This window comes from Pimephales promelas, chromosome 16, assembly GCF_988280905.1.
Source record: "Pimephales promelas chromosome 16, fPimPro1.hap1.1, whole genome shotgun sequence".
NCBI lineage: Eukaryota > Metazoa > Chordata > Actinopteri > Cypriniformes > Leuciscidae > Pimephales > Pimephales promelas.
Genome location: NC_142784.1, coordinates 32,665,148 through 32,689,563, shown reverse-complemented (window position 1 = coordinate 32,689,563; position 24,416 = coordinate 32,665,148). Strand labels below are relative to the sequence as shown.

Sequence of the window (24,416 nt, the reverse complement as noted above, 5' to 3'; positions counted from 1 at the left end):
ATCTGAGTGCAAAAATGGAGGCTCTAGACCCTTCCAGAGCTGAGATATCAAAATTCAAAATTTCGACCCGAAAAAAAAAAAAAAAAACGAAAGGGGTACCACTGCCGTTTTTTTTTTTCAGGTCGAAATTTTGAGTTTCTCTGATCTTCTTGAAACTCTGGATTATGATAGATGGCCCTGAGACTTAGACCTGAGTGCAATCCAATCTTCTCAAAACTCTGGATTCTGATAGAGGGCCATGAAACTGAGTGGGCGGGGGGGACCGGTCAGTGGTCGGGGGGGGGGGGGGGGCAGGTCAGTGGGCGGGGGGGACCGGTCTTCCCTGTGGAAGCGGTGGGTTGGCGGTTGGACGAATAGTGTGTTTGTGGGACGTTTCGAGGGTGGCTCTACCGTGGGGGCTTTGGCGGAACTGCCTCTTGGGTCCCGAAACTTCGGGCGCCTCCCGTCGGGCGCCCGGGGGGTCTTGGCACTTCAAACCCGCCCGCCCGTCTGTCTCGCGCCGCCCAGCTGATGAAACGTTTGAAAAACATTGTTTTCTTGGTCCCATTTTTAAAACTTTTTCATGTCATGAAATCTGATATTTCACACACACAAAAAAAACTATAATAAATACAAATGTTTTGCTCCCCATTTTTAGGATCATTAATCCAAATCCTAATCAGGAGAAAAATGCTGAAAAAAAAAAGATGAACTTATGAAATATACATAATGGTGATATTTATGTTCTGACATCAAAAACAAATATACGATTCTCTATATCATAATGGAACACTTTCTAATGTTAACGACTTATATAATAATGAGCAAATATCAGGTAATGATGATGACTTAATGACTCAGTTAATCTTAAATATGAGTTTCTATTACAAACATGTCATGATAATGAGAATCTTTCTGTATAAGTGATATAAAATATCAACATACACATTACATGAATACCATTGATCATTTTGTTATGAGATATTTCATTATTATAAGACAAAAAAGAAATTTTTTCTACCCCTAAATTTTACAACATGAAACTTTCTCATAAGTATGAATTATTGAGACTATAACTATAAAAAGTTTCTCATTATTATGTGAATTTTTCAGAATAATCAGACTGTAAATTCAGACCTAAAACCTGCAGACTTGTTTATTGTTCTTTCTTTATATTTTCGGGTGAACTGGACATGTTTTTATGAGATCGGCTTCAATAAGACCTTTGATCAGACAAGAAAGAGAATATGAATACAAAACCCACATGCAACAGCATGATCACAGTTATAAAAAGACAAAGACATTTCTTTTAATAAATAACACTGGATTAGATCAGATTGGCAAAGGATCCGCCCCCTCGGGGAGCTCTGAATTCTGATTGGTCAAAGAGAGCAAAAGCCTCATTAATATTCATTTACATTCCATTGGTGAGTTCCATTAGACTTTACTGGACACAATAACATCGAGAGTAAAATAGAAACAGAGAAAGCTACATATTAAAGTCTCCCAACGCACTGTGTGTGTGTCTGGTGTTATGAAAAGGCTTTGTGTTTATGTGGAGATATGACCTGAAGATATAAGTCTGAATTAAGTGCAGTGACGGTGTGTGTGTGTGTGTGTCTTGTGTTATGAAAAGGCTTTGTGTTTATGTGGAGGCATGACCTGAAGATATAAGTCTGAATTAAGTGCAGTGACGGTGTGTGTGTGTGTGTGTTCATCGCGGTGGTCTGGACTGACACACACAGTCACATCTCTCATGATGCTGCAGGTAAATCTCCTCCAGAACCCAGTGAGTCTGTGTTTTCTTCTTGTTGAAATTTGACCCCGGGGAAAACTTCAGCACCTGAACACACACAACATATTAAATTATAATTTTTGAACTATAAAAGCCACATTTAAAAATCAAATATAGAAAAACATGTCATTTTTGACCGACATGTGAACCTTTTCCCCATGTGAAAGGGTTAATATCATTTATTTACTATTTTAATTCATATTATTTAATAATCTTATTTTTATTATAATTCTTTTTTAGTTTTCAATGAAATGATTGTTCTGTATTTTAGTTGAATAATGTTGTTTATTTAATATTTTGTATTTTGGGGGGATTTTATGGTACTTAATTATATTTACGCTCTATTTATAATCCATTTGTTCACTTTTTGAGCATAAACATAAAAATTTGATTTCCAACTTGAACCGTCATAAATCTTAAGATTTGAAACCATCAAACCTGAAACTATCATAAATCTCGAACTTCTCAGAGACGAAACTTTATCGCTGGAGCGAAAAAAAAAAGTTTAAAGTCCCCGTGAAATCAAAATTGAACCTATTTACTTTGTTAGCGCATATTACTAGTCTTGTGGTGAACAATTAATCCGTGCAAGTGAATATATATTAAAAAAATGTTTTACCTTAGTAATCTTTAATCAAAATCTGAAAAGTTACTTCCGGTCTGGAACGGTTTCTTTTTCTGATGACGTAGGTTTCACAGTTTGGGTGGGGAAACGCTTAACCACTCCCCTCAAACCGTTAGTTTGCTATGAGCGAGAGATGGAGAGGAGGAGCGCTAGAGTAAAACCCTGCCCTCTGTTCAATATTCCGTTTCACTTGGAAATACGTCACAGCACTGGAGAAAAATCGTTTGCAACTTCCGGTTCACGGGGACTTTAAAAAGTGAACCTACAAATTTACATTTATTGTTATGAAAAAATCACTAAATATTCGATTTTTACATGAAAAATATATTTCCAAAAATACGTTAACATAAATCTAAACAAGTTCCGCATGCGAGTCTGATATCTCAGTAAAACGAGCGTTCAGTGAGATATTGCAGTACCGAACACTTCCACTAGAGGAAACTCGTCTCACACTCGTTTCCAATGCGCTCGTTTTAGACCGCAAACAATAAAAGTGTGTGTGACTAGTTTTTTCTAGACCATTTAACTTATGTTCAAATCCTGTCCATGTTTTTTTTTTTTTTTTTTTTCACACACATCAAGCAAACCTTTAAGTTTTGTACCATTCCGATGAAGTACAACAAATTTGTTCAAAAGCGAGTTTTTTAAGAGGGTTCGTTAAAAAAATATGACTAACCTTTCAAAACACAATGAAACTCAAAAGCAATGCTTGGATTCATTACAAATTCTATCAACATCAATCAATTAATAAAACAGTTGATATGTGGTCGTCAACATTAATGTGTGACAAATGACAATTAATAATTTCCAGTTGTTTACATTAGTTAACTTAAATAAATAATGAAAATATGAAATAATTTTTATTATTGAAATCAAAAGATTTATCAGTTAAAATAGACCTAAATTGATTAACTATTCATTTATTAATTATTGATCACATTAATTAACTACAAATGAGCAATACATTTACTAGGTGTGTTTTTGTTAATGTAAGATTTTAAATGGGAGGTTATTGTAAAGCATTCCTCATGTTTGTAATGATAATAATTTTTTATTTTTCAAACCGTAGGACAAGGCTGCGTTTAAGAAGACTAAATTATTGTGTATATATATACACATGTATATGTTCACATTGTGCTGTGTGTGTGTCAGTCCTGTGCTGTTGTATGTGAGATGTTTTGGGTTTGTTACAATATTTCTTCTTTATAATAATAACTAAAGCACCGCATCTGGAGACTCGCGGTGTGTGTGTGTGTGTGTTAGTTCGATCGCGGCAAGAAGTAAAAGAGATTTATTGTTGGATTTGTCTTCATTGATTTGCTTATCAGTCGATATCCGTCCTTGACCTTTAACCTCTGCACGTCTCTTATGTTCTGCTCTGAAGCTCATATATCGTGTGTGTGTGTGTGTGTGTAGTTGTGGTGTTCACATTATGCAGCACTGACAGCTGGAGCCGATCGCATCAGCAGATGTTGCCGTGGGTAACTGTCTGTTATTCTACACAATGAACGTTTCCTGATGGCTCTGTGACAGCTGTCAATCACGCTGATGTCAACCTGGAGATTGCAGAAACTACAACTCCCAGAATGCCTCAAATATCCCATGAGGCTTCACTCAGATCTATAGATAGATGCTATAAAAACTAAAGGTGACTTGAGATCTTGTGTGGGCGGGTCTACACGTTTGACTGACCAATGGCAGATGGAGAGAGTGTGTGGGTAAATCTATGGAGCAGTGCATTGTGGGATACCTCGTGCAGTTTGGTGACGGTTTTCCCGGCGCCGCAGGTGCAGGAGTTCCAGCCGTCGGTCCCGCAGGCGCAGTTCCCCCCGCAGCGCTGCACCAGGAGGCATCGTGGGAAAAACACGGCGTTGGTGGCCTTCAGCTCCTCGCGCAGATTGACGGAGAAGTTTCGCGGAGTGCAGCTGTACTGCTTCACGTCATCGTAGAGCCGGTCCAGATCCACTGCGAGCGAGAGAGGCCAACACATGAGCAGATGAAGTTAAAGGGCTATTTCAACCAAACATGAAAATTCTGTCAGTATTTACTCACCCTCATGTTGTTCCAACCCCGTAAGACCTTCGTTCATCTTCGCAACACAAATTAAGATATTTAAGATATTAAGATCGCTCCTGCGTACTAGTCCATAGACTTCTTGAGGGAATGACACTTGCTGGCCTCGAAAAGTCATTAAAGACATCGTTAAAATAGTCCAAGTGACTACAGGGGCTCAATCTTAACTTTATCAAATGACGAAAACACTTTTTGTGCGCAAAAAAACAACAAAAATAACGACTTTATTTCAACTACTCGTTATTTCTCCCTCTGCGCGAGTCAGGTTACTAGTTTAATAGCGTAAGCTTCTGTTATTGTACGTCACACGCATCACACACACATGACCAGCGTCGACCAATAGTGAGCCTACGTGTGACGTAGCTTTACGCAATCACACTACGTTAACTGACTACAGGCTCATGGAGAAGGAAGTGAATAGTTGAAATAAAGTCGTTATTTTTGTTTGTTTTTGCGCACAAAAGTGTTCTCGTCGTTTGATAAAGTTAAAATTGAGCCCCTGTAGTCACTTGGACTATTTTAACGATGTCTTTAATGACTTTGAGGCCAGCAAGAGTCATTCCCTCAAGAAGCCTATGGACTAGTATGCAGGAGCGATCTTAATATCTTAAATATCTTAATTTGTGTTCCGAAGATGAACGAAGGTCTTACGGGGTTGGAACAACATGAGGGTGAGTAAATACTGACAGAATTTTCATTTTTGGGTGAACTAACCCTTTAAAGCACAGCGCATCCGCATCACTGGAAGTATTCAAAAGATACAGTGTTGTGACTTTGTCAGGGTTGGAAGGTCATTGATTGTGTGTGTGTGTGTGTACACTTTGCGAACAACATTCCAGTGTGCAGTTTTTGAATTTTTTTCCTCACTTGTGACTCATAATTTGTATTTATTTATTTCTTCGGTCAGTCATTTAGAAATCATGTCATAAATCATGTAACACAAAAGAGAGAAAGAAAAAATAAATAAAATAAAAATAAAAAATAACACATAAATACTGACCGAAGGGGTTTAGGCTGAAGTCAAGACTTATTTTGCCTAACCCCTTTTACAACAACAACTTATCCTGACTATTTACAATAACATGTAGACAAAAATTAATCCTCAACAATCAAAATTATGTCATACTTCCACTATCGCTTACTTTTCTTATATTCTTCATTCAAGTATTCTATATTTTTCCATAATGTTTAACTTATATCTTTTCTTAAATCCCTTAATAGTTTTAGAGCTCTTAAGTTGAATAAGAAGACTGTTCCATAAATCTACTCCTTTAACTGATAAACATCTTACTGTTTCTGTAATAATCACAATCTGTTCTGGATGGACAGAGCGGAAGGAGGTAAAGATGAAGAGACCACAGGAAATCACCTCAGAAAACACCAGTCAATGGTTAACTGTGTGTGTGTGTGTGTGTGAGAGAGAGAGACTCACGTTTTTGCTTGCGGTCGCTGTGGTAAGCTCGTGGTCTGTAGTGTGTGTGTGTGTGTGTGTACAGCTGCTCCAGGTCCTCCTGCCAGGTGAAGGGGTTCAGGTGTCTCAGTAACTCCTCCACGGTGCTCACACTCGCGATCTCGTTGTCCAGCGCCGACGCAGAAAAAGGAGAATCCGTCCTGGGAAACCCAACAAGATCCTACAGGAACACACACACACTTCTGCATCGGCCAGCAGGGTGAACATCCTAATACACATCTGAGAGATACGAAACACACTACTGCGTTGATAACAGTGGTGTGTGTAAGTCAACCTTTTTCTAATGCAACATCTCTCTAAATCTCATAATCATGTGTTAACTAAGAAGTGTTCATTACTTGCGTTAAATTACAACATTGTTTAAATGAATAGCTTTTTCGCTAACTGACTGTGTGTATGTACATTTCTGAAATGCATAATGTTTCCTCTAAATTGTAATGTGGACTCATGCACTTTCTGTAAAGCTGCTCTTTGAGATGATGCGTGTTGGGAAAAGAGCTGTACAAACACACGTCAATTTAATTTCATTAACTCATTACAAGTAACTTGAATTATGTAATCAGATTACTTTTTCAAGTAATTGTAGTAAGTAAAGTAACGCATTACTTTTTTTTCCCATTTATTGACTGAAAGCTCTCTTGTCCCGATGTTGAGACATATCCAAGTGTAGAGGCGCTGTGCGTGTGTGTGTGAACATGATGGTCATTATAGTTGTAGACTAAATGTGAGAGTGCATTTACTCTCACTTGCACAAAAAAAAGCTTCAATATTCCTCAAAATGAATAAAATCAGTGACATGCAGAATCAGACTACTTTAAACACTCAATTAGTAAATAAGTTAAATAAAACATGCATTTCTATGCATTTAACCCTTATGCTGCATTAGGGACATTTTTGGTCTTTTGCGGTTTAATTTCTTTGACCATTTTGGCTGTTTTAATGCAAATGGTATGAAATTTGGCAAAATTGTGACTTTTTGGATACATGTAAAAAATGTGATCCCATTTTGCAAAATATGTATAACACACACTGTGTAGATCAAATAGTAACACTCAGCACCATAAAGACCAAAAATGGCCCATTGAAACCCATTAAAACGTTGTTTAAATCTGAGGCTGTCAGTAATACATGAAACATGAAACATTTTTGCACAAACATCCTTTCATTTTGAAGCAAAAGCATTATATTTGCATTATATAGTGTATTTCACCAGTTGACGTCACTACATATTTATTCCCTATGGGTGGAAATGCACCTTATTTTAGGCAATAGGCAATGTTTAATAGGTGGCCATTTTTGGTCTCTAACGCGCTAAGTGGGATTTTTTGCAAAGTGGGACTGTGATAATCCAAATCTAAAGTTTTCTCTTTGCATTTAGTTTATTGAAAATAATTGAATTTTTGTGTTTTTTCCTCTTATACAAATCGATGGTTTCGCAAACAAAACTGGTAATTAAAGGGTTAAAATCCTGAAATTGAATACATTTTTGGTAGTTATGATGAGGACTGATGCTGGTTAAAAGATTTAACTTGGTAAAAGTGGAAAATAATATTAATATATAATATTTTAGGCAATGTTTAATATGTGGCCATTTTCGGTCCTTAATGCACTCAACAGATTGTTAAAAATCTAATGCAGCACAAGGGTTAATCTCACTTTATTGACCAATGTACTTGCTTCTTTGATTTTTGCTTTTATTGGTTCCTGTTTCCTTCAGCTTGAGGAATAGTACTTCATTTTTGGTGTGAAAGGGTCTTTACATTTGCCCCAAAATAGAACTTTTTTGTTATATATATATATATATATATATATATATATATATAGTGAAAAACAAGCCTAGCCCAGGTGGAAAAAACAAAACAAAAAAACAAACAGTGCAAAAGTAACGTAAAGAAATGCAATTAGATACTTACAGGAGTAGTTCACTTTAAAAAAAAAAAATTGCTGATAATTTACTGGGGGTCCATGTCATCCAAGATGTCCATGCCCTTCTTTCTTCAGTCGAAAAGAAATGAAGGTTTTTGATGAAAACATTCCAGGATTTTCTCCATATAATGGACTTTAATGGGGTCCAAGCGGTTCAAGGTCCAAATGAGAGTTTCAGTGCAGCTTCAAAGTGCTTTAAACGACACCAGACGATGAATAAGGGTCTTATCAAGCCAAATGAATCTTTTTCCGAGTCATTTCGTTCATTGAATCAACCAAATGACTCGAAAAAAGATTCGTTCATTTTGAGTTTTAACAGGAGAGTCACGAATGCGTGCGCATCACAGAATAGAACAAGGCGAGTATTTGTACTTATAAAACTTAAAATTTTTGTCTTTATTTTTGAAATGGCCAATCGTTTCACTTGATAAGACCCTTATTCATCGTCTGGTGTCGTTTAAAGCCGCACTGAAACTCTCATTTGGACCTTGAACCGTTTGGACCCCATTGAAGTACATTATATGGAGAAAATGTTTTCATCAAAAACCTTAATTTCTTTTCGACTGAAGAAAGAAAGACATGGACATCTTGGATGACATGGGGGTGAGTAGATTATCAGCAGATTATTAGTAGATAAGATTATTATGCATTACTTTTCCAAAGTAGCCACTGGTTGGTAATACTCACGGACGTCATTGTAACTGCTTCCCAGTTGGTCATCGACGCGAGAGGGGAGCTGTCCTGAAAAACAGATTTCAAACTTTAGTTTCATTCATTGTTCACAGAAACGCTGGTGTTGCTCAGGAAAAGTCATTATCTGTTCTGTTTAATCCTGTGCTGAAACACACTCACAGTCAGCAAACGCTCGCATCACACCCATCACTCATTATGTCATCACGAGGGGCGGAGCTACAGACATCACAGCGCTGGCATTTAAAACATCAACGCTAAAGATGGACGTTTTACACACGAATTAAAAAGACCATCAATCCAAGTCCACTGTTACACACACACAGAGATGGACAGAACTAACCTTAAACTTCGGACAGTCTACTCAGATCCACCACAATGCACCATGATCGTGACATCATCACTAAATTAGCCCCACCCCACACAACTCTAGTGTATAATAATAATGGAGTTATTTTGACACTTAAACGCATTTAATACTTGGGCAAACGTTTTTGGGCAAATTAAGCAATTTGAGCGAACTCAAACACACACACACACGTTTACTTAGCGGATTAAATGTTTACTTAGCAGACGTGGTTTATCTAAATGTGGACTCTCCATAGACTTAATGGTTTTTATACTGTACAAACTGTATATTCAGTCCCTCCCCTCTCACACACACACACTAACCCGACCCTTAAACCTACCCATCACACACACACACACACACACACACTTCCCTGTGCTGCCACTCTTGTTACATAAATCTACTCCTGTGGCAATGCAAACAATAGAACGAGGTCAGAGGTCGTGGGCGGTCTGTTATGATGATGTTTCCCATCAGAGATAACGTCTGTACGGGCCTCTGATGTCTCACACACACACGCGTGTTCAGCAGAGATGTCCGGAGCAGAGCGGGAATGTGTTAACGTCAGGAATACCGCAGATTCAGGGAATCGCACATGACGGATCCCGTCGAACACACTGAGCCTCAGAGCTTCACTCTCCTCATCGACCTGCTCTCAGACTCGTGTTTTATGAAGGAAAGTGCTTTCATAATTTTTCATCACAATATAATGACTTGCTCCGCCTCTGAAAGGACTTCCACTGACAACCATGACCATGTGGGAGGAGAGAATAACATTATCACAGCAAACAATGCATGAAAACACACTGAACACACTGTTGCACAGCACCACGCTTCACTAGAAAACTGATATTTACATTATTAACATTTTTATGTATTTTTAATCAAATAAATGCAGCCTTGCTGAGCAGAAGAAACTCTTTCAAAAAACTAATATTTTAAACTGGAGTGTTAATTCTCATATTATAATTAGTGCTGGGCAACGATTAATCGCATCCAAATAAAAGTTTGTTTACATTATATATGTGTGTGTGTGTATATATATATAAATTTCCTCTTAACCCTTGTGCATCCTTATGGACATTTTTGTCATTTTCAGTTTTGTTTTTTTGATCACTTTGCCTGTGTTAAAGCTAACTGCAAAAAACTTGGCACAGGTGTGTATTTTTATTGGAATTTTACTATTTCACCGTCATTTTCTTAAAAAAATATTTTTTGCATTAGGTACAAAAAATACTCCCTCTCAGCACCTTTTGGACAAAAATGTCCCCATTGAAACCCATTAAAACTGCCATTTTTAATCCCCGGTTCAGTTAACTATAAAATTATGCAACCTTTGTTAAGAGGCTTTCATTCTGATGGCAAGGCTTCAAAATGTTATTTTTTACTATTTTTAATCAGATGGTGTCATTTTTTTTAAGTTTGGCCTATAAAACAAATATCACTTTATTCCTGTTTTCTGGTTCGGCATATTATAGAGCCAACCTGATAAATTATGCAACAATATTTGTGTGGGTGTGTTGGTATGGATGTCAGAGTGTGGTTAGTATGTGTGTTATAAAAAAATATGTGTGTGTGTGCGCATGTGTGTGTTTGTAATACTGAGAGAGAAAAACTGCAAATAACTAATCCAATCACTGTGAGCTCCAGTAGGGTTTTGCTGCCACCCAATGGGGGAAAATATGTTACTACGCCCAAACAAACTGTTACCGAAAGCTCATTTTAGATTTATGGCTTTGATTTTATTGTAGTTTTGAGTTCAACCTGATTTAAAAATATATATATTTTATATAAAATATTTTTTTATAAATAATTTTCATAAACTTATACCTATATAACTTTTTTTTGGATTTACTTTTTTTTTTTTTACTTCTTTAAAATGATACCAAACTTAAGTCTGTGCTCCAAAGCGTCACATTTTTATGACAGTTTTTTGACATGGACATTTTTGTCCTCTTTTTACCTATGTGTAACTTTTTTTTAATTGATGCACAAGGGTTAAATATATACAAGCATGTGTGTGTGCATTTATATATACAAATAAATTTATCATGTTAAAACAAACTTTTATTTTGGATGCGATTAATTGTGATCATTCGTTGCCCAGCGCTAATTATAAAATTAATAATGTGACCTTTTACGGCAATAAACTATTTTATATGCACTTAATAATCGCACATGTAATATCCCTACAATTACTTTCATGAAACAAGCAAATTTCAAAGTTAAAGAAACACGATTTCCAGCTGCATAGAATTAATATTCGACGTAGAATTATGTCAATGCATTTTTCAAAGCTAAATATTTAAATTTAGGTTCGATTTTTTACACAGGAAAATTTAATCTGGTAATTATATCATGGATTTTCTCTAAATAAAGTTATACTGAGTTCATTTCTTGGCTAATATGTTCTGTAAATCAGGTCAACATGTCTTCAATAGAACATAAATAGTAACAGAAAAAAAGAAATGTGCATCCTATCAACATTCAAGGAAAGCGCTCGAATCACAATTAAAGATCGTGAACAAAAACGCACAATTATGATTTACAAACATCCCAACAGCGGTGTGTTTTACGAGCACATCAAACGCCATCATCTTCCCTGCAGAAAAACTCTCCATGTGTGTGTGTGTGTGTGTGTGTGTGTGTGTGTCGTTACCCGCCACGAAGGCCCTTAACGAGCGCCAGATTCTCAAGAGTTTTAACACGAGCGATGACAAAACACGCTGTTCGCTGTCAGCTCTCGTTATGGACCTTCTCCGTGTGTGTGTGTGTGTGTGTGTGTGTGTGTGTGTGTGTGTGTGATAAAGACAGAACTAAACTCTCAGATCACTCCACATTACATTACCGCAGTAAAACACACACACACATGTTCACACCGAACACTCTGACAGTCTCTCACTTTCCCGTACTGCTCTCTCACACCTTCATCTGTCGTTGTTTATTCCCTCTCTCTCTCGTTCTGCCTCGGGAAGAGCGATGTCTTAATTAAGCCACATTTCTAAAGTTCATTTGAGGCAAAACAGCATTTCAGGAAAGAAGCACACGTCTGCGTCTTTCCCCCAGCTTTTAATGTTGTTTATGAGCGTACGTGTTGTTTTTAATACGCTTTAAGACACACCGTTCATAAGTGGACAGCATTGTTGAGTGTTTCCTCCTGAACCAAAGACAGTCTCAAAAACACGCTTTGAAATCGCTGGTGTTTCTGACGTCACAAACCACCTTGTAACCAATCAGATCAACGTGTGATCGTCAACCGGTGGATGTCTGAGCGGAGTGAGTGAGTGGAGGCGGGGCTCATTTGCATATTTAGAGAAACGCGCATACTAAATATTGCTATATTCAAGCTATTTTAAGGCATGACGTCATTTTTTTTTTTCAAGGAAAAAAACTTTAAATATGTATTTTCGGTGATCAAAGGTTAGTTTTAAGGGATAATAATTGACTACACGGGACTTTAAAGGAGTAGTTCACTTTAAAAAAAAAAAAACATTTGCTGATAATTTACTCACCCCCATGTCATCCAAGATGTCCATGTCTTTCTTTCTTCAGTCGAAAAGAAATTAAGGTTTTTGATAAAAACATTCCAGGATTTTTCTCCATATAATGGACTTCAATGGGGACCAAACGGTTTAAGGTCCAAATGAGAGTTTCAGTGCAGCTTCAAAAGGCTTTAAACGACACCAGACGATGATTAAGGGTCTTATCTAGCCAAACGAATCTTTTTTCGAAACATTTCATTCATTTCGTTCGTTGAATCAACTAAATGAGTCGAAAAAAGATTTGTTCATTTTGATGGATGAGTTTTAACAGGAGAGTCGCGAACGCGCATCACTGAACAGAGCAAGACGAACATTTGAGCTTATAAAACTTAAAACTTTTTTATTTATTTTTGAAATGTCTTATGGTTTGGCTAGATAAGACCCTTATTCATCATCTGGTGTCATTTAAAGCCCTTTGAAGCTGCACTGAAACTCGTTTGGACCCCATTGAAGTCCATTATATGAAGAAAATCCTGGAATGTTTTCATAAATAATCTTAATTTCTTTTTGACTGAAGAAAGAAAGACGTGGACATCTTGGATGACATGGGGGTGAGTAAATTATCAGCAAAAGTTTTTTTTTTAAAGTGAACTACTCCTTTAAGTGATCAAACAGCAAGAAACAAAGGTTAATGGACCACGTTTCAGGTTTTCAAATGTAAAATTGTTCCGTCACCAATTATTTTTCAGTGTAGTAACAACGCCTCATTGTCCATTAATCTAGTTTATGTCCAGCGCAGGTGTCCGTTTTAATTCTGTTTCCCAGTATGAGCTCAAATGGAAGCAAATGGGCAGATTTTTAAACATATTGCATATTTATGCTAACAGCTAGCACCACATATTTGCCGATTTGGCCCGTGTGGAGAAAGAGCCATAAGGCAGTCGTAAAGCAGGATGGCGTTAGTCCCAGAGAATACTGTAAAATATTTCTCCGTCCATCTGCTATCGTTCCTTCATCCACCAGCATCCGCTTCGCACACTACAATAAACACATCTGATGATATAAAACAGAGACCAACTACTAACTTTCATTCACAAGACACCATTGGATCCACTAGGAAGACACTTAATCAAATAAAGTTTATAAATTGTTGTGCGTAATATTTTGGTCACACTTTATTATGTGCTTGCATGTACTACAGTAACTAAGCCTTATTACACGTGACTTTTCATATAACCATGTGACAAAACAAAAAAACTCATGAAATAACTTAATATTCAACTTTAAAAACGGAGCAAAAACTTAATTTTCCATGAAAAATTCTCGTAATTCTGGGATAATTAACTCGTTAATTCAGAAAAACGGAGCAAAAGCGTATTTTCCAATAAAATTATCTCGTAATTCTGGGATAATTAACTCGTTAATTTAGAAAAACGGAGAAAAAACTTATTTTCCATGAAAAATTCTCGTAATTCTGGGATAATTAACTTGTTAATTCAGAAACAGAGCAAAAACTTATTTTCCATGAAAAATTCTCTCATAATTATGAGATAATTAACTCGTTAGTTCTAAAAAAACAGGGCAAAAACTTTTTTCCACGAAAAATTCTCGCAACTCTGAGATAACTAACTTGTTAATTCAGAAAAACAGAGCAAAAACTTATTTTCCAAGAAAAATTATCTTGTAATTCTGAGATAATTAACTCGTTAATTCAGAAAAACAGAGTAGATTATTTTTCCTCAAGTGAATGCAATACGCTTCTGTAGCTCTAAAACACTCCAAAGTGATTTATAAATAAAGTTGACTTGACTTAACTTGCTCCACACAGAAGCTTGATCTGTCATTATGGAAAGTCAAACTCACCAACAGTGAATAGTAGATGTTGAATCCTGGTCTCGCTACGAAGTAATCGTCTGATTTGAAGGTGATTTTGATGAGGTTTGTTTTGGACGTGATCCGTGATGGAAATCTTTTCCCGCACCAGCGGCCCCAGATGATGGTGCTGGTTTCAGAAATATCCTCCACTTCCACATAATCATACCTGAAAACACACACACACACACACACACACATTATGCTTTTTCAGATATTACTTTTCATGTAGTGTGTGTAATATATTGTAGCGGAGGACTAAAAGAGTTCGTTTTTTCTGCGCTGGTAAATGATACGGTATCATCGTTACTGTTCCAGAAGATCCAGAGCTTACAATCAGATATAGTGATGGGCGTTTCATTTCTGACACTCGCTGTAAGTGGTCGACCAATCAATGCAGACAGGGCCATCTGACCAATCAGAGCAGAGCAGCTCTCAGAGAGGCGGGGTTTAGAGAGACTGAATCTGCAAACGAAGCGTTTCAGACGCTGAGAGAAAAGAGCTGATGCTGAATGGGATATAATGAGAAAATGAAAGTGTTTTTTGACCTTGGATGCGTGTAAAACTATTGTAGGAGAGTCCAAAACAACATAAGGAATCTTTAAAATAGCATAATAAGGACTTTGAAATGAAATACCTCAAAATGCATGTGAAGACAATTGGATGTTCCTGCTGTATGTTTTGTGTTAATTTTAGTATTAAAAAGTGTTATTTTTAGTATTAAAAAGTGTTATTTTTAGTATTATTTATATAGATTAGTTTTGTTTTTATTTTAGTCATTTTAGTACTTCAACTTAAATGTAAACTTAAAGGTTACATTAAAAAAAATTATAATTAAAGATTTTCATCTAATATTTACATTTTAATTTAACTTTATTTCAATTAAGGGCAATGAAAATGTAGTGATATGAAATGTGATTATTTTTATGTGATTATATATATACATAATACATTAAGATTCCCTTCTTATTTTTCCCCCTCTTAAACTTCTCTTTCTCATCCTCTAAATTCACCTCTTCTCTCATCTCAGATTTTTTTTCCTGCTTTATTTTTAGTCCTGACGTCTCGTGGGTCTTTGTAAAATATCGGATTTGCAGTAAATCCCTCTAACCTCAAGGACAAACTCGCAACTCGAGACTCTCTCCACACACATCGTGGTCAGATACTCGCTCTGATTGGCTTTCTGCTCATTAAAAATTAATTTCATGTTTTAACTGTTCAGGCCATTATTTCTAGTCCAGAAATGCAGAATCAAAACCACAGGAATCGGAGAACTAAACCTGTTATTCTCCACCACACGTCACAACACGAGTTAACCACGTAGGACATTAAGCTCCTGGATCACGGTCCTTTATGAATTAATCAGATTTTAGAGGTAGATGTTTGTTAAACTGTTAAAAATTTACCAGCTAGACCAACCCAGATGGAAGTAACACTTTCTCTGAACAGCCCTTTAAAACTCTTTAAACAGATCCAATTAATTATTCATGTCCTCATTCATTTAGAAGCTCCGCCCTCACCTGCAGACTCCATTCTCAACCTCCACTTAAAACTCTTAGATCTAATTAATTATTCAAGAGCTCATGATTCCGAAGCTCCGCCCTCACCTGCAGACTCCATTCTCAACCTCCACTTAAAACTCTTAGATCTAATTAATTATTCAAGAGCTCATGATTCCGAAGCTCCGCCCTCACCTGCAGACTCCATTCTCAACCTCCACTTAAAACTTTTAGATCTAATTCATTATTCATGAGCTCAACCGTCCAAAGCTCCGCCCTCACCTGCAGTCTCCATTCTCCGCCTCCACTTAGTTTTTTGGATCTAATCAATTATTAATGAGTTCAGTCCAAAGCTCCGCCCTCACCTGCAGACTCCATTCTCCGGCTCTTCCAGTCCAAACTGAGGGTCGAACTCCAGCAGGATTCGTGTGTGTACAGGCGACAGCAGTTTCCATGACAACAGCAGGTTGCGAGGGTACGAGTTGGGGAAGCGCGGGCTCTGGACGTGACCTCCGCTCTTGACCATTATGACCTCTTCCTTCCGGTACAAGTCTGTGAGGCGATTGCTGTCTGTTACTGGTCACAACTTGGATAGGTTAGTGTTTACTCTTGGAGACAAACAAACACACAGACACACACAGATATATACAAATACAACATATACAAAGTTAAGAATCCGTTTCATTTCAGTTCATCCCGGTTCAGTTCCAGGATCAATTCAGGTCAGAAAATTAATCTAATTCTCTTCAGGAAAATGGACTAAATCACTTCTAATTTACTAAAGGAAAAGAACCAAAGTCACGTTTGATCCAAGGCAGACAAATCGGCTTCTGATTGGATTTACAATAAATAAATAAATAAATAAATAAACAAAAAAAAATGTATTTCGCTTCTAATTCTGTTCAGGAAGTAAAATTAAATCACTTCTAATGCTCTTTGGGAAGTCTGAACTCAATTCTGAAAACTCAGATCTGAATTCACTTCTGATTCTATTCAGGAAAATAACATAATTTTCCTACTTCCAACTAATTTTCCTTTTCTTTTTTTTTTTAAGGCAGAATCACATTCAGTTTCTTCTCAAATCCAAAGAAAACTTCTAATTCTGTTCAGAAAGTGAACTAAATTTGCTCTATGGGAAGTTATCTGAATTACATTTTTTTTCTTCAGAAAAACAATTCTCTTCAGATCCAGAAGCGAATTGAGTTTGCATTAACTATCGTCACAAAAGGAACTTAATTCACTTTTAATACTGTTCAGGAAGAGGTGTGAATTCACTTCAGGAAAAACTAAATTCACTTCTGATTCTCTTCAGAAAAAGAAAATAATTCACTTCTGATTCTCTTGGGGAAAAGAAAAGAATTCACTTCTGATTCTCTTGGGGAAAATAACAGAATTCACTTCTGATTAACTTCAGGAAAAGAAAAGAATTCACTTCTGATTCTCTTGGGGAAAAGAACAGAATTCACTTCTGATTCTCTTGGGGAAAATAACAGAATTCACTTCTGATTCTCTTGGGGGAAAGAACAGATTTCACTTCTGATTCGCTTCAGGAAAAGAACAGAATTCACTTCTGATTCTCTTGGGGGAAAGAACAGATTTCACCTCTGATTCGCTTCAGGAAAAGAACAGAATTCACTTCTGATTCGCTTTGGGAAAAGAACAAAATTCACTTCTGATTCTCTTGGGGAAAAGAACAGAATTCACTTCTGATTCGCTTCGGGAAAAGAACAGATTTCACTTCTGATTCTCTTGGGGAAAAGAACAGATTTCACTTCTGATTCGCTTCAGGAAAAGAACAGAATTCACTTCTGATTCTCTTGGGGGAAAGAACAGATTTCACCTCTGATTCGCTTCAGGAAAAGAACAGAATTCACTTCTGATTCGCTTTGGGAAAAGAACAAAATTCACTTCTGATTCTCTTGGGGAAAAGAACAGAATTCACTTCTGATTCGCTTTGGGAAAAGAACAAAATTCACTTCTGATTCTCTTGGGGAAAAGAACAGAATTCACTTCTGATTCGCTTCGGGAAAAGAACAGAATTCACTTCTGATTCGCTTCGGGAAAAGAACAGAATTCACTTCTGATTCGCTTCGGGAAAAGAACAGAATTCACTTCTGATTCGCTTCGGGAAAAGAACAGAATTCACTTCTGATTCGCTTCGAGAAGAGAACATGACTCACATGACTTTCTCAGAAAATAAACTGAATTAACTTATCTGAAGGAATCAAACCGAAATCCCTTCTGATTCTCCTCGGGAAAAACAGTCAATTCGCTGTTAGATTTTGATCCTAATATCTGAACTGAAATGAAGCACAGAATCTCCGACAGAACATAAAACACACAAACATCAAACACAAGCAACACGAGGAGACAGACAGAATTAGGTGGCCCCACAAAGGTAAAATATTAAAAATAGCAGAAGTTATAAGTTATGCAACAGGAAAATAAAGACCATTCAATGTGACACTTCATGAATCTTTAAATCAGACACATTCGATTGTTTTAAAGAAAGCTAAAGTATTCATGACACACTAATCGAAAGTGACGACGTCGGCGGTGGCCTGATCCAGTGTCAAAATGATGCAGCCATGATGATGTTTTCATTTCCAAAAGCTCCTTGACTCTCTCTCTCCCTCACACACACACACACAGATTACTGATCCATGCATGCAGCAAACACTTGTGATTATGGCTATACTGCAGGAACAAGGCCACCATCCATCACCATGACAACCTGCTGACCAATGAGCTTTTAAATGAACTTAACACACACAGGAATAAGGCCGCTGTAGCACACACACACACACACACACTACTCGTGTATGTCACTTCTACAAGTGTGATACTGACAGACAGTCTAGCAGCTTTGAGCTTTAACAGCCTCATTTACACAATCTCTCTCTCTCACACACACACACCATACTTCTTTAACACCAATTTGTTTCAACTTTCTTTCAACACACACACACTGTAAACACACACTCAAAGCTCCTAAAGTTTGCTGTGTTCAAGTTTGAGCTGTTGTCTGTGATTGTGAAGAGTTGAAAACATCTGATTAAACACAGTAGGTACAATACACACTTCCCAGGCAGAATCCCATTGGAAAAGTGATTGATGTAGGACAGTAATTAACTATAATCTAGTAACACACACACACACACACACACACACATACACACATTTATTAGGGGATATGGTCCGTTTTTAATTGGATTTAACTCATTTTATCAATAAGTTCTGGTATGAAGTGAACTACAAGAGTTAATAATCTCCCCAGCCCAGGGTTATTAGCTGAGCTTGTTGTAGCAGTGCATTGTGGGATTGCTTTCTCCAAGACGTAACACAACTCTACTTTAGACTTCAGACAAAAGAATTTGGTTTGTGATAAATGAGTCTTTAATTACAGTCAGAACAAATAATATGCTGATCACATGATACAGCATGTAAAATTGTGTGTGTGTGTGTGTGTGTGTGTGTGTGTAACAGCCTGTTAAAGTGTTTTGTTCCGACATATTTCTTCATCGCCAAAGAATGGAGAAAAATTACAACAAATCTAGACATGTGTTCATGAGCGAGATCCGGAATAATGCCTGACTGTGTTTGAGTTTGTGTGTGTGTGTGTGTGTGTGTGTTTGATTGTACATGAGTATGTTTGTGTGCGTGTGTGTGTCCATCAACTATCTATTTCCAGTTTGTCTCTGCTCTTGTGCTGCTCTGTGTGCGTGTGTGTGTGTGTGTGTGTGTGTGTGTGTGTGTGTGTGTGTGTGTGTGTGTGTGTGTGTGTGTGTGTGTGTGTGTGTGTGATCCTGCTGAAACTGTTACTCAGTTGGAACCCAAAGCAGAATCTATTCCCGGAGTCGCACGACGAAACACACGCGTTATATCAGCAGCGCAAACATCTCTGTTTATTCGTCCAATAACATCGCAGTGGAACTTTCACTCTCGTCCCCATAGCAACTAATGTTCCGTCAGAATGACATCATCGACAGACTCACGCCTGCACAACCGTCTGTTTAAAAATATATCTTATTACATGCTATAGTTACATGCAAACTTTTTTTGCACTGTAACATTTTAATGCAATCAAACATTTTTAGTAAAAATACAATATAATAAAGAGAAATGCAATTCTACACTGAATAGAATGCAATGAACTTGAAAACAACATTAATTGGGTTATTTTTTAATTATGGTCATGAGAATCAAAGGGTTTATTCATTATGAAAATAATTCTTGATTCAATCAAAGAGTAAATTTACACAGTTATCCACTGAGTTCATGATTGTTGTTTTGCTGTTCTGAAGTGTGTGTGTGTGTGTGTGTGTGTGTGTTGTGGTCTTGCTACTGACTTTGTTAATTATATTATGCGTATGTTCCTGGGAGGATTTGGCAAAGGAAAGAGTTTAACTGGCTGTTAATATTCCTTACAAGATGTTGATGTGGAAAAGTACAACAAACATTAGAGGAAAAATAAAACCACGTGACACACACACACAGGAAACAAGCCTCCGGTGCGGCGAACACATGTTTCACACAGATAATGAAGCGCTGGAGTCTGTGCGGTCCTGCATCCCTCATCAGATCTGTCTTATTAGTGGCTGGAGAGTGTTGACAACACACACACACAATCCAGGGCATCACTTGTGAGAAAGTAAATCAATTAGGTTTCAAATGCAGTGTCATGAAAGCAAAGCCTTCAAAAGTCCAGCCAGCTCATATTAACAGACGGTACTGAACACACACACATCCACTACACACACACACACATCCACTACAGTACACACATCTGTTCTAACATCTAATCTAGCTTTATATGACCAGTTTCTGCGCTTTGTCATTCACACACACACACACACACACACACACACACACACACACACACACACACACACACACACACACACACAATCCAGGGCATCACTTCTGAGAAAGTAAATCAATTAGGTTTCAAATGCAGTGTCATGAAAGCAAAGCTGATACTGAACACACACACACACACACACACACACACACACAGTTCTGACATCTAATCTAGCTTTAGTTTAGATGTCAAGCACACCAGTTTCTGTGCTTAATGTGATTCATTAATTAAGTGATTTAATGGATTAATTAAGTTTTAATCATCGAAAATCATATCTAAAAAATAAAATTAATAAAAATTCAACAATGTTATAATCTAGTAAATTGTTAATTTATTAAATATATTAATATTTAATTAAATGTGTTAAAATGTTAACATAAATGGGGCCTTATGGTATGTATTATTATTATTTTTACAATTTCCATCTTATTTTTCCCATAAATATTTGTGCTTTGATTTAATATCCCGTATAGTTGCCAATAGAAACTGTGGTAATTTAATCAAGTTATAAAACTTTACCATTTTAATTATTTTATTAATAATTTAATGCATTTTTAACGATATTAGGGCCCAATGAAAAATATCTGTTTTCATTTTCATTTTTTTTATTGATTATTAATTGACACAGATTTAAAAACAGTGTTAATGTCACAAATTCCATTTTATTTTCAGATCTTACATTCTGTTTCAATTTTTCTAGATTTCTAAAATCTAAAAAATCTAAACTCGTTAAATTTGATTGTTATATTTTGAAGAGGATTGGGGCCAAGGCAAGCAATAATAAATAAAACCATCTCAAGATCAAAGTCATTATAATGAAAGATTAAACTTGTTGTATTTTGAGAAAAAAAGTCTAAATAAAATGTTGAGAATAAACTCATTAAATTTCAAGAATAAAGTATTTTTGTTTCGAGAAAAAAATTGTTACATTTCGAGAAAAAAAGTCTAAAAATGTTGATTCGAGAAAAAAAATCGTTAAATTTGGAGAAAAAAAAGTGTAAATAAAATGTTGGTTTGAGAAAAAAAAAATTGTTAAATTTCCAGAAAAAAAGTCTAAATAAAATGCTGCAAAACATGTTCTAGTAGAGCACAAAAACAGCATCAAGACTATATAACAGAATAATAGGTCCCCTTTAATAGTATAGTGTGTCTGTCAAGATTTGAGTTTTTCATAGATTCCACACACACACACACAGACGATGAAAGAATGTGTGCTGCTACAGACAGCTGTGTGTGAGATACAGACAAAAATGGCAAGTTACAAGCATCTTCCTGTTTGTGTATAAAAATGACATATGGAAACACCTTTAAACATTTAGGTTTGAACTGAAGTCCATTTTTTGTCAATATAAACATCAGAGACAGAAGCCCACCTGCACACACACACACACACACACACACACACACGAACAGTAAGAAGTGTGTGTGTGCCTGTTGTGGGGAATCCCATACCAAATTCCTCAACACTGATGGCTGGGTGTGGGTCCGGGACACCCTGTGACTCACTGCCCCTAACTATTTCAACTGTTTTACACACACACTGCTCGAACAGTTCTGTCACAGATGATCAAACACACACCTGTAGATGAAACATCAAGCACTGTGACTACTGAAACTCAAAGACTGTTTTTAAGTGAACCATGAATTACTAAAAATAGATTAAAAGCTTCCAAAATAGGTTCCAAAAAGTAAAGAAGAATCCATGTTATTGGTCAACTAACCCTAATATTCCCGAAATACATTGCGACATTCATTACAGGTGTCAGACACACACACACACACACACACACACCTGATCTCTCTGAAGGAATTCACATCATCACATAGTTGTTAGTTTATATAATCCGTGGTTAACTGTGTAACCGTGCTTTCATAACCATTCAACCTATACATGTTCATCAGGGAATCGAACCCATGACCTTGCCATGCCAGCATCACCTACTGTTTGAGCTCCAGGAATACAGGAAGAGCTTCAGGTTCACAGGTTATATCACACAAACCTGTCCAAACAAGCTTCAGCTGATCACAACATGAAGTAACATTCATGCACGTTCACATCCACATTGACCACAGAAAGCATTCGCACGCTTACAGCAGTTCATGAGACCACAAAACATCACAGCAAGAGCTCAACTAATGACAACACACTAATCAGACTTAATCTCATCGCATTAGATAACAAAATACAAGAGTCGTTTATTGCAAAGACAGCACAAGCACATTTCACAAGTATATCATTCGGCAAACAGAGTTTTGCGTGATTATAAACAATAAAAAAAAAATCGCTTTAGCGTTGAAAACGGAGGAAATAAGCCACTCTGTGTTTGTTAATGTGATCAACTAGTAGCTATAGGCTAACTACAAGTGATGCTACTAACTTGACCACATTTTTAGTAGTTGCGTTTAAAACAGTGTACGTAAGCTTTTCCAGCAGCGAACTAACGTTACTTTTTTCAGTAATGTAACGCGGTGTAACTGCGATGCGTTGAAGCATTGTTGTCTCGTTAGATCACAAAGATTGTGCAAACTACAATTGTGCATTATAGCTATCTATTGTTTCATCACACATCTTGCAGCTTTACGGTTCACTGACGATTATAAGGACGTTAAGATTTCACATGAATCGCAAGACACAGATTAAAGTGAATACTAGGCTTTTCAAATTGATTAATTGTCCTGCTTTATTGCACAGATATCAAAAGTCTACTATTTCTGATTTTATGATGACCCGTTATAGTTTTGAAGTGAACCTTAAAGTTGTGTTTTGCGCCATTGCTAGCAAAGCATCAGTCGATCGAAAACAATTAACCTATTTGTTAAAAAAAAAAAGTATTACTTTTTGATCGTAAATAACTTTTTCTGAGGGGTAACTTGACTGTATCTTAACTTTAACTTGTAAAAGTGCAGTTTTAGAGTAGCTTCAACAGTGAACTACACCTGCTAACTAACTACACCTGTGCTGTGTGAGAACTGACTTCATACATGCACAGAACCCCCAAAAGCTTACTAAAAGACTTCGAGCAGCGTTTGAGCACTTGCTGTGATGTTTTGTTTTGTAATGCAGTGATAGACGCATGCGTTTCTAATACTCGTGTTCAAAAACTCACCATTTCTGCGCGTGTTTGAAGCCCTGAGCGCTTTGGAGGACATCACCTGGGCCTGTGTGGCGTAATTCTGCCCGCTCAGCACCGCGATGAGCGAGCACACGAGCACACACATGACATTGAAGCGAACTATCTGCTGCTGATCCATGATAAAGCAGAGAGACATGATCCCAGAGTTCCCAAACACTGCGTCCAGGGATCCAGAGAACAGGTTCATATAAACCCAGCCACAGAATCCAAAGACTTCGACTTTATCTGCTTCTGTCCCGCTTGACCTCGAAGCTTATAATTCCTCCAGAATACTTTCAATTCCTTGAACGTTTACTGAAACTCGAGGACGCGCGATAAGTGTCCTGTTGGAAAAGTTGGCAAGAATAACGCGCGCGGTGCAGATGGATTCCCAGGGTTCACATATTAATCTCCCGCTGAAAGATCGGGGTTGGTGAGCTGCTGAATGATGGAAGAAAAAAGAAAGGAAGCCCAGTAAGGCTGGACCCCCTTCATCCAGTCAGGACGAGGAAATAACACCCGCGGGGCGCGTTTTAACAGACTGTTTGGTGAACACTTTCCCGTAACGCTGCCACTCTTTTCCTGTTTGTTGCGCCGCGAGGGAAGTTTTGAGGACTTTCCCTGTGGCGAAACAAACAAACTGCAGGACATTATTAGGGTTTTAAACCGTTTCTGAGACGT

At 37.1% G+C, this 24,416-nt stretch overlaps 1 protein-coding gene across 2 annotated transcripts; it reads right to left on the bottom strand.

Annotated features, from left to right (window-relative positions):
- Window positions 1-1,117: 1,117 nt before the first annotated feature.
- Window positions 1,118-24,370, bottom strand: pdgfd (platelet derived growth factor d). Of its 2 annotated transcripts, none has more exons than XM_089120723.1 (7): window positions 23,730-24,370; window positions 16,127-16,337; window positions 14,254-14,431; window positions 8,557-8,610; window positions 5,905-6,103; window positions 4,150-4,364; window positions 1,118-1,822 (listed from the first exon to the last, which is right to left on the bottom strand). In XM_089120723.1, the coding sequence occupies exons 1-7, from the start codon at window positions 23,941-23,943 to the stop codon at window positions 1,694-1,696; spliced, it is 1,200 nt and encodes a 399-aa protein (XP_088976849.1). In that variant the 5' UTR covers window positions 23,944-24,370; the 3' UTR covers window positions 1,118-1,693. The 2 variants fall into 2 exon arrangements, with proteins under 2 accessions (XP_088976849.1, XP_088976850.1); XM_089120724.1 differs by having other exon boundaries at window positions 16,127-16,313; window positions 23,730-24,369.
- Window positions 24,371-24,416: the final 46 nt, after the last annotated feature.

Bases quoted from the DNA above. Each gene is read 5' to 3' on its own strand.
- pdgfd (XM_089120723.1), bottom strand. From the start codon at position 23,943: ATGAACCTGTTCTCTGGATCCCTGGACGCAGTGTTTGGGAACTCTGGG. The intron at 8,611-14,253 runs GTGAGTTTGACT...TCTGTTTTTCAG, and splicing joins ACATCTACTATTCACTGTTG to GACAGCTCCCCTCTCGCGTC. The intron at 4,365-5,904 runs GTGAGTCTCTCT...TCTCGCTCGCAG, and splicing joins CAGCGACCGCAAGCAAAAAC to TGGATCTGGACCGGCTCTAC.